We start from the raw sequence: 11,155 nt of genomic DNA on the forward strand, positions 1-11,155 counted from the left end.
TTGCTTGATACTGTGCATTGGCTGGTGAGCCAGTAAGGAGAAAATTCTGTGTGCCACACTAGAGAAAGACTCACGAAGCGATGATTTTTGATAGGAGGAGGAGGATTCTGACTACAGTGGTACCTCGGGTTACAGACGCTTCAGGTTACAGACTCGGCTAACCCAGAAATTGTACCTCAGGTTAAGAACTTTGCTTCAGGATGAGAACAGAAATCGTGCTTTGGCGGCGCAGCGGCAGCAGGAGCCCCATTAGCTAAAGTGGTACCTCAGGTTAAGAACAGACCTCCAGAACGAATTAAGTTCTTAACCCGAGGTACCACTGTATTTGAGAGGAAGTCTTGGTCATGTGTAGCTAAAAGTTGTTGCCAAGGAATGCTCAAAAGCCCCCTTTCTCTACCACCGCATAACCTCTGACCATTAAGTGGGTCATGTACCTGCTCCTGGCCTGCAGCGTTGCAGCAGCTGATGTGATGGAAGCAACTGATTTTGATATTATTAATTTTTTACAAACTTGCTTTCTCTGGAGGGTGTTCTGTACAGCATGCCCCAGTCATTACAGCATGTCCCAGGCCCATGCGCTCCTTCCCTTATTTTACCATTGACCCAGCTGCTCCCTTAGGTTTGACCATAGCTAGATACTTCTCTCTTTTTTGGATACTTGTACACAGAGAAGCAGAAGGGGGAGCCAAGCTGAATTCTGAACTTTGTGAGACCTGGCAAGAATAGGAAAGAATCAGCCCTTTCCCCACCTTCTGTTTGAAGGGACTGAATCTCCCATTTATTCATAGTAGAGTTGCATGAGTGCTCATCCTGCCAGAAGACATTTATGTCTGGGACATGGGAATAATAATAATAATAATAATAATAATAATAATAATAATAATAATAATAATTTTTTTATTTATACCCCGCCCATCTGGCTGGGTTTCCCCAGCCAATCTGGGTGGCTCCCAACAGAATACTAAAAACACGATAAAAGATCAAACATCATGTACTGCAAGATATAGCCCAGCCTATCACAAATATAGGCATTGCTAGCAAATTCTACTTTTGTTTAATTTGCTCTTGAGGAGGCTCACAATGATTCTAGGTAGGGGTGCGGTGTCTCTGTGACAAAGGAGCCCTGTTTTAACAAGTAGCTTGCTCCTATGGCTCATTAGATGGACAACAGCAAGAGGGTATCCCAGCAGCTAAATCTAAATGGCAACCCTAACTTTTGTTTTGCAGGCCAACCTTCCCCTTCTGCAGAGGGAGCTGCTGCATTGTGCTCGGGCAGCCAAACAGACCCCTTCCCAATACCTGGCCCAGCATGAGCACATCTTGCTGAACACAAACACTGCGTCCCCAGGTGACTCTTCAGAGCTGCTGATGGAAGTGAATGGAAACGGAAAGAGGCACAGTCCAGACAGGTAGCAGGAGCTGTTTTCAAAACAGATAAATTTATCATTTTAAATAAAACTAACAACCTGGCGCCTTATAAGCTGCTTTCTATTCAAAGTCCCTTTTGTTGTGACCTCTTCAGGCATCTGGTAGTTCAAGACTTGCCTACGTGTGGCTTTTTTAGGTTGGCTCTGTGAATGTTTGACTCATCGTGGCTTTCAGTTTGTGGATCAGCATACCTGCTATTTGAAAACCCTGACCTGGTTTTGTATTTCAAGTTCCATATCACACCTAGTTTCTCCCTGTGTGAAAAAGATACTGGACTATAGGCCATTGGACTGACCCAGCAGCATGATTCTTGTGTACCATCTGTATGTGCAAATTGTTTTCTACTTGATCTCTTTGCAGAGTTCACGTCTACATATCTCTTTCCCCATTAATTATTGGTTTCACTGCTAGCACAACACAAACTTACTCTCTCTCCTTTTCAGCATTTGGTATCTTAGTACTAATGGAAAATTTCCTTTCTTGACTTGCTTACAGGAGGGAAGAAAACAGCTTCGAGAGAGAGCCTCTCCCATCAGAGCCTCCTGCCAAGAGGGTGTGCACCATTAGTCCAGCACCTCGCCACAGCCCGGCTTTGATGTTGCCCGTCATAAACCCAGCGGGGCAGTTTCATCCTACTCCACCCCCACTCCAGCATTACACCCTGGAAGACATTGCAACGTCCCATTTGTACAGAGACCCAAGCAAGGCATTGGAGCACAGAGAATTGCGAGATAGGCATGGTATAGGTAAGGAGTCCCATCTATTTTTCAAACGCATTTCCCTTAGCTACTAAAGCTACAAATTCAGTGCTTTTTGAATCTCCATAGATTCGGTTCTTGCATAGCAAAATCAAAGGCACACAAACCTATACAGCTCCTTTGTTGATCTGGTAGCCCTCTGGGGCTTTAGAAGCCTGGGCTATGTTTATCTCTTCCTCACCCCTGTGGGCCCACTTGGATAGGTGGGTGATGGTGAGGGGAGATAGTGACCAAGCAGGATTGAGCTGGATTGATAGATGGCTGTGGATTTTGGGGGTGGGGGGGGGGGAAAGAGTCTTACAGACAAAATTTGACTCCCAGGCAGGGGATTTTTTCCATGGGCCACTGTTATAGAATACATTGGTACCTCGGGTTATGTTACCTTCAGGTAACATAATTTCGAGTTACAAAGGCAGCAAACCCAGAAGTTTATACTTCCGGGTTTCGCCACGCACCTCTGGATACAGACTTTTCGGGGTAAGTACGGACCCCCAGGACGAATTAAGTTCGTATCTGGAGGGTCCACTGTAATAGCTCTTCTCTCCCCCACCCATATCTTTGTATCGCATCAAACTGTCAAGGCTCTTTTTCTGACGTAGCATTTTCCTTGCCATGCATTACAGGGTTAAACGGAGGTTATCAGGATGAACTCGTGGACCATCGCCTAACAGAGAGAGAATGGGCTGATGAATGGAAGCATCTTGATCATGTGAGAGACTGGAATAGGGGGGAGGGAACCAAATAAACCTGGACTGCAGAAAACCTAATACCAGGGCAGGCTGTTTATCCACCTAGCTCAATATTGTGTATTGTGTCTGGAGCAGGGTCTCCAGCTGAGATCCTTCTCATTTCCTGCTGCCTGCTCCTTGGAAGTAGAGATGCTATGGATTGTACCTGGGCCTTTCTGCATGTAAAGTGTGTGCTCTGCCATGGAGCAGTGGAAATATAACAGCATGTGTGCATGCTGCAAGTGTGTGCTTGTTTGTGTGTGTGTGTGTGTGTGTGTGTGAGAGAGAGAGAGAGAGAGAGAGAGAGAGAGAGAGAGAGAGAGAGAGAGAGAGAGAATGCACTTGTTTAGCCTAGATGGGCTATAATGCAGTAATTGGGCACATGCTTTTTACATACAGGAAGTCCCAGATTCCGTTCCTGGCATCTCCAGTGGAATTTGTTACAAATAAATGTACAGATTGAGAGTCATGCAAAAGAGCATCCTGCAGCTAATTAAAAGCCAAGCTATGTGACCAGCATCACATAGCTTGTACCATTTCATGTGATGAATTGCATATTTAAATGTTTCCATTAAAAATAACAACTCAGTTATGTAGAAAACTAGTGTGTCAATGACTGTACTAGACCAACCTGCTTTCCCATAATATACTTGTATTTTTATATATATATGCAAGAGTTTGGGCTTGATTTTTTTTAAGGGGATCACTACAACATGCAGCATCACAGTTTGAAACCATTTACTGCAGCAAAACCAAGAAAACCTTCGCCCTGTTAATTTTGATACTGTAGTTTTGCCCCTGAGTTTCTTTTTCTTAAAGTTGCAGGAGGAAATACATTTTCTAACAGCTTCTTCAAACGGTGTTCTTTCCTCTCTCTGGAAGGCATTGAATTGCATCATGGAAATGGTCGAGAAGACCAGGCGCTCTATGGCCGTTCTCCGCCGTTGTCAGGAGGCTGATAGAGAAGAGCTCAACTATTGGAAGAGGCGATGCAGTGAAACCACAGAGCCACGGAAAGGAGGGAATGACTTAATCACGAGGCAACATAGCCCAGGGAGTTCAGACTCCATTAACAGTGGTAAGCTATGGAACTCTGCATGTTCCATATGTGTTCTGAAGTGGAATAACATTTAACAGCCGTTTTCAGAAAGTGGCTGTGTATTATTAGTGTGCCAGAAGACCAAAGTATTAGATTGTTCCCATTCTTTTCAACGGGCTCCTTTGCTTTTGCAGCTTAGGCTGTAATCTTCAACACACGAATTACTTATGCACAAATTAATTAAATCCCATTCAGTACAATGCACCTTACTTCTGAGTTAACTTCTGCACAAAAATAGAACTATCTGGAATTGAGCAAGCTGTGCCTTCCCTGCCGCTGTGTGCCTTGGATATTCAGAAGTTTGAACCTGAATGGATGTTGAAGTAGAGTTGTATGCAAAGGAAACAAAAGAGGAATAAATAGAAGTCATGTATTTCTTTTATTTGTGAAATCCTTGCCGTTTGCTGCTGCTTCTAGCATTTTAAGTGTAAAAATGCAATGCAGTCTTTCTCACTGAATCTGTCCCCCCACACACTACATTCCAGTGAAATAACCAATTAAGACTCCCATTATACTGTTAGTGACTTCCCTTATTAGAAATTGCTTGTCACACATTAATATTTAACCTGGGGCGTGCATCTAGGTAGAGGATTTGCCTTGATAACTATCTCCTGAAATTCTGGGGTGGATAGGATAGTGTCAAAAACAAGCCTATTGCAGGGAGACAGGATTAATAAATCAATTAATACAAGTTACGAATAAATATAGACCATGTAAATTCTTTCTCCTTGACACACTTCCCCACTCAATATCTCTGTCTCCTGGCTCTCACTCAAGGCCCAAACAAACTCACAAACCTCCCTGGAATCTCACAAGAAAGAAGGTTCCTGGTACCAGCTGGCATCACCCTAGTCTCTCACCTCTAGGCTTGCTTTCATGGGCAGGCACCAAGGTGGACAGAGCATCCTCAGGCTGTTCACAACTGTGTCCCATTCAGCTGTCAATTAGCTGGGCTGCACACACCCAGTTCCAGGTTACAGCAGATTTATTTTGGTGATTTTCCCCAAGGAGTTCCAAAGATGGCAACCCCTCCACCCGCAGTTCTTTCTCTGTGGCCTCTGCCTACCTCTCCCCTACCAGCTGCTTTCATGATGCTACAGCTTGTGCAAAACCAGCTACATAAGGCTTCTAAATGCTTACTGATGCAGCAACTGTTGGCTTTAATTCCTGACGCCAGATGGAAATGAAAGTGCCATGGTTTTTGCTACAAGTTTTAAAAATAAAAATTCTGTGGATAAACAAGTTGTGGGCCTGCAACAAAAGAGTTGCAGTGTGGAAACTCCACCGCCCATTCTGTGACCACTCAGCATACTCAGTCGCATGCCGTTTTGTGATTCTCTCCCGCCACCCTCCAATCCTAAGCATATTCCCTCCTTCCCAATCCTTTTTTCCTTAAGTGTCCCGTCTTTTTTGGATTGTGAACTTGTGGGCAGGGAACAGTAAAAAAATCTTAGTAATGATTTTTGTATTCCACCATATCCTGATGATATGAAAGAGAGGCATTTCGATATCTCTTCCTCAAAACAAAGTATATGAATTTTACTTTGTAGTAGAGGGTGCATGCAAAACCATGCATTAAACAGAATGTTGGGGCCAGGGTACTTTATCTGCCATCTCAAATGCTTTAATTATGGATTGGGGGCTGGAGAAGTTCCAATGGCAACTGGAACAAGGAAATGTGCTTGCAAAATAAACAACCTCTTACATAACCCGTCAAAACTTGGCTTAGTGGAGGTAGGTTGTTCAGATATAGATAGAAGATTCCAAGTATGGAATAGCACTTGAGTGGTGAATGCTGTGGGGAGTCCCAAAAACTTTAAAATAGATGATCCTCACAAGGGGATAAAGCACTAGTAATGGGTTGTCTTCCGCCAACTTTTACTTAGAGCAATGGCCCTGGCTAAGAATTTAGTCGTCGTGTGCCTTGGACTTTTACATAGATGATTGCAAGTGGAGATATTGGCTTGTAACCTTGACTCAAGCAAGAGGGACACTTGGACATAATTTGGCTGAGCTCATGCATAAAGGATGCAGCATAACAAAATAAACCACTGAAGGCGGCTTGTAAGCCGAACATGTTTGGTATTGATATTTCAGTCATCCAGAAAATCTGGTTGATGGACATCCTATGATAAAGAATAACATTGAAGAAGTATAACCCATGTGATGTAGAAAGAGTTTCTTGTATGGTTATATGTTTTGGAGATATAGGTTCTGTTTATAGATTTTTCTTTTTTAGTTATTGTAGCACATAGCTTTTATATTTGGTATTCAGTTTTCTAAATTTGTGTATTTGTATATGTCTTTTTAGTTCAGGGTTATACCATTGATACCAAAATATCCATTTTTGGTAATAAAATGTTAGGCAACACATCTATTAGATTTTGTTGCTTATATAGACTGATTATTAAGTTCATTTACGCTGGTTACCCTCTACTTTTTCATTTTACATTGTCATGACTCACTTAGGTTCATTAATTTCAGCAAAGTCTCCTCTGAGTAAAAAAGTAATTCAACAAAGGCACACTCAGTAATGAATACTGCAGTACGTCTGTAAGTGAGCTATACTTATGGGGAGGGGGCAAGATGAGAATGGAGACATACTTCTGGGTTGAGAAATGCTGTATCCTCTGGTTTCCCCCATCTGGCGCATAAGGTTACACTTACATCAGGGTGTCAGAAATGCATTGCTTTCAATCTGAAAGTATGCAACATCTCATCTAACTATGCAACTGAAGACAGTGAGAATGTAATGCATGGGAGGAAAACATTTCAGTGTTAATCTTCCTTGATTTCTGTGTAGCACTGTGTATCTTGTGAGTTCCTGTTCTCAAACGACTCCTTAAAATATAGCGTGTGCTCCAGTGGCCTGAAATCCTTGGGACTACAAGGCGCACTGTAAAAATGTGAGATGCCATTAGCAAGGATTAATGCTCATTACAGTAGGGCAAAGCAGATGCTTGACAAGATATATTTATAAGTGTGTAGCCTGTGATGACAGAGTATTAAAAGATGGAAATTGGCTTCGCTGTCCAATAAATTATGCAGGACACTAAATTAAGAGTGGCCATTTATCATTTTGCCTTTTGGTGAACACTGTTAAACTGCAGAAGTCTCTTGGCTTGGTTTTTTAGCAATTAATCCTACCCTGTTCTCTTCATGCTACTTCTTGCTGAACAGATGCAGCCTATCAATTCTTAGAGTTTGGGTGGGAGAATATTTCTGTGTCTAATACTGTTGACACCACCCTTCCTTCTACAGATTCTCAGCGGGAGTTCAGCAGCAGGTCAGGAGCAGCCGGTTATGTCACCGAAGAGATATGGAAAAAGGCTGGTAAGTAAGGAGGCCCCCTTCAGAGAAGTGCCACACAGAGAAGCTGTGGAATGTTACAAGAGATTCTTGCGAAGATGGAAAGCCTTACGCACCACAGGTTGGCTGGGGAAAGGCCTCATAAATAGGCTGCTGTCTCACTGCCTAGAGAGTGATAATGGCCAGAGCCAACCAAGGCCTCCAGCAGATGGACCCATCTGGACCCATCACTGCTTGTCCATTCGACCTAGGCATTTCAGCCAGCCAGCCAGGCAGCGCTGGCACCTTCCCCAGATGGGGAGGGGGAAGGAGAGGGGGTGTCTGAGCCTCTTTTCCTTAGAGGTAGCTGATAGAGAGTCCCAAATGTGCCACTGCTCCTTGCATGTTTAATCTGGGGGTTGTCTGGGTAAATGTTAGCAATGACAATGTTCACTTGGTTTTTCAGTTTGCCTTTCTGGCAGAAGCTGGAAGAGGGCATAGCAGAACAAAAGGAAGGGAATTTTGCCCTGCTCCTTGAGACAAAATAGGGCAAAGGAGAAGGCAGAGGGAAAGGAATCTCTTTTTATGTTAAGGGAATACTTTCTATATCCCTTAAAAAAAAAATAGGAGTGTTTCTGTTACATACCACAATTGCAAGCAAAAGTTTCAAGAATACTTTTAAATGCAGTTTCCACAGCAGTCTGCTAATTATGAAAAGATGGTATTTTCACATTCTTTTAAAAAAGCCCTGTTTTAATATAGCATTACAAACAGTTTTAAAACTGGCAAGGTCAAGTACGGAAGCTAAAAGACATGTCATCCCTCTGTTTATGTAGCGTTTGGGTTCTAAGGTAGACAATCTTCCACTTCCTCTTCTCTGGGGAAAAACATTGAAAAGTGTCTCTGTGTTAGTATGTTTTTAATAGTTAAAAAGATAGAGTTCCATAGGAAAACTCTATGGAAATACAGGTTCTACACATAGGTCACACTGTAAATTCATGGGCATAAGCACACCTAGCTCCATTGGACTTTGGCCATTGTGTTTCATTATCAATTTTTAAAGGGTAACACTACCTAAAATTGGGTTCATCTTGGGGTTCTGAACAATGTTTGAAGGTTTGCTTTAAGTAGAAGCTGGATAAAACCATTTGCTTCATTCTGTGTTAATTTTTGTGCATGTTGAAAAGTACCTCCTGAGTTCTCTGCGACTTTCTGAGTTCCCTGCAAATATGTTTGCATTGTTTGATACTGTTCTTTTTAATGCTTCCCTTTACTGCTCCCTCCCTTCTTTCATTGGCTTCTGCTTCATTTGCTGACACTGCTATTTAATTCTCTGTTGATGATGCTGATGCAGCAAAACCACCCTTAATGTGGTATCATGGGTGCTCGTAAACAGAATCACAAGGGTCTCTGTAGCTAGTAGAATTAAACTGCTGGATGGGCCAACAAGCGAGGTCAAGGACAGTAAAGGAGTGAAATGGCACCAAGAAAAGAGACTGCATTAATTTTCAAGGCTATAGTTTCTACTGCCTTGCTTAGTTTACTCAAATAGCATCCCTAACTTTCTGTATGGACTGCCAACTTTGTTAAAAGGGTAACTATCTCAATGCATTTACCGTAGTTAGATTTGTAGTTTACTCAGTTTCAGAGGCTCAAGGTAACCCAAAGCATGCTGAACTCTTTGGATACAAATGTGATCAAAAAGTCTGCTGGTGCTCCTATGTGATGCAGTAGAGGGCATAAGAAATCAGAGTATGACCATCATTTCAGTAGTATTGCCGTGTTAGGCTCAAGTGCTATGCAAAAGCTTCACTTTCTTAACTCCTATGACCACTGGGTACTTCCATGCTATATACTTTGCCTTCCAATGTGAAGCCGTTTGATGAGGCTTTTGTTTCCCTTCAGAAGAAGCTGTGAATGAAGTGAAGCGCCAGGCCATGTCGGAAGTCCAAAAAGCTGTAGCAGAGGCAGAGCAGAAGGCATTTGAAATGATTGCATCTGAGAGAGCCCGCATGGAACAGACCATTGCCGATGCAAAACGCCAGGCTACAGAAGACGCTTTCCTAGTCGTCAATGAGCAGGAGGAGTCTACAGAGGTGAGAAGCCAAGGGAATATCTCTGGCAATCATGGAAAAAGTCCCAAGGCAAGAACTTTAAAGATGACATACAATCTTTCCGGATTGATCCTTGTTTTTCATTCTGACTAATCTGATTGGAGCAAAAATCTAAAGTCAATTAGAGTTTTGAGACACCTCTCTCCAACAAGCAACTAATTCGGATTCATTGGTGCTGCCATCGAATCTCCACTGTCATTTTCAGTGATTGCATGAGGCTCTGAGATTTGCGCCCCCCCCCCCGCGCGCACACACACCTTGCTGGCCCCCATAGTTTGGGAACAGTTGCAGTGAGGACAGTGTCAGCAATTATATTGGAGAGGCCATCTTTTGGATTTGCGGGATGTTGGCAGTCAGTGAAATGCAAGTGAATGAAAGCCAATTTAGGAGATGCTTTGTCACGGCAGAACTCCCTTCTCCCAGTTGCTTTTCTGCCATGTTGCTTAGTTGTGGCAGGCAAAGTTATTGTGTGGCCCTGCTCAACTTCCAGGTTGGAACCCCCATGCCTAGGGAAGATCCTCCACATGCTGGATGGGCTTTCAGAAAAACCTTCCTTCTTACAAATTAACCCATTTAAACCTATAGTGCAGCTAATTTGTTGTAGGCTTCTCACGATGTGGTGCTGTTCTCTTAATGGTGCGGGTGGTAGGACTTGCATAGATTGCTATGAATCTCTCCGTTATAGAAATGTTGGTCAATACCACTTTGTGGGGTGGGGTACCGCTTGTTACCTTCCTCTGATGGCTTCAGTCGGGATGGGCGGATACCAGCCTCGTTTGAAGCTGTGCATAAGAGAAACGCTTGTTCTTTGCTTTTCCAGAGCTGCTGGAACTGTGGGCGCAAAGCCAGCGAGACCTGTAGCGGCTGCAACATTGCCCGCTACTGTGGCTCCTTCTGCCAGCACAAAGATTGGGAGAGGCACCACCGAATCTGTGGGCAGGGCTTACACAGCCAAGTCAAACCAGCCCCTACACCAGCAGGCCGATCCGCAGCCGCAGCCGCTGCCCTCAAAGCAGTCGATACGGTAGCAAGTCCAGCTCTAGAGAAAACGTCGGCCGCCACTTCTCGATCCTCCACCCCAGCCTCCGTGACAGCAATAGACAGTAATGCACTCTAAAAAAAAGAGAAGATTGCGCTCAACACAGTTTATTAGTTTTCTACATTGAAAAACAGATGCCTCAAAATGTTGAAGAAGGTTTGTACTCCAGCACATTGGTGCTCAGGCTAACATTGTTTTGGGGTATTTTCCATGCCATTGTAATGTCATTTTTAGGAGTCCATGTTAGCCTTCCTTAGTGGGATCTCAGAAGGGTCTTCCTGGGATCCTGAGGACTTTGGCCTATTGTTTCATTTTATCTGAACTTTCTCAAAATGGTACTCTCGCCTGAGGTTCTAACAAGATACTTGTTCATTTTACCACAAAGCAGAGCTTGCGTGGGCATCCTCTTCTCTCATCTTTGGTATGCAATCTGACCATTATTTGAAAATTTCTTTCTCAGGCAAAAGTGAATCAAGTGAAATGAGATGTAAGTAAGCTTGATTCTTAGTTCTAGCTATTTCCACTCCTTCCATTATCTAAGTCTATATTTATTGATTTCCCCCACCCCCTTTCCATTTCCCCCACCTCTCTTTCAATTTGGACACATGGAAAAGGGGGGGCGGAGGCACAAAGATGCTGCTTTTGTTTGCTGAGAGGAGGATTTAAAACTACTTCATATAATGACTCAGCAGCCACCCCAC

At 43.3% G+C, this 11,155-nt stretch overlaps 1 protein-coding gene across 5 annotated transcripts in view; it reads left to right on the forward strand.

Annotated features, from left to right (window-relative positions):
* CBFA2T2 (CBFA2/RUNX1 partner transcriptional co-repressor 2) overlaps window positions 1-10,550 on the forward strand; it is a 66,646-nt gene extending 56,096 nt beyond the window's left edge. For 2 of the 5 annotated variants that reach the window (XM_035121541.2, XM_035121545.2), the window contains exons 5-11: window positions 1,228-1,409; window positions 1,924-2,174; window positions 2,810-2,895; window positions 3,797-3,992; window positions 7,275-7,346; window positions 9,207-9,445; window positions 10,236-10,550. In XM_035121541.2, the coding sequence (XP_034977432.2) occupies window positions 1,228-1,409; window positions 1,924-2,174; window positions 2,810-2,895; window positions 3,797-3,992; window positions 7,275-7,346; window positions 9,207-9,445; window positions 10,236-10,532 (1,323 nt within the window). In that variant the 3' untranslated portion in view covers window positions 10,533-10,550. The remainder of the gene's footprint in view (window positions 1-1,227; window positions 1,410-1,923; window positions 2,175-2,809; window positions 2,896-3,796; window positions 3,993-7,274; window positions 7,347-9,206; window positions 9,446-10,235) is intronic. The other 3 variants (XM_035121543.2, XM_035121542.2, XM_035121544.2) reach the window with 3 other exon arrangements.
* Window positions 10,551-11,155: the final 605 nt, after the last annotated feature.

Source organism: Zootoca vivipara, chromosome 7 (genome assembly GCF_963506605.1).
Source record: "Zootoca vivipara chromosome 7, rZooViv1.1, whole genome shotgun sequence".
Taxonomy (NCBI): domain Eukaryota; kingdom Metazoa; phylum Chordata; class Lepidosauria; order Squamata; family Lacertidae; genus Zootoca; species Zootoca vivipara.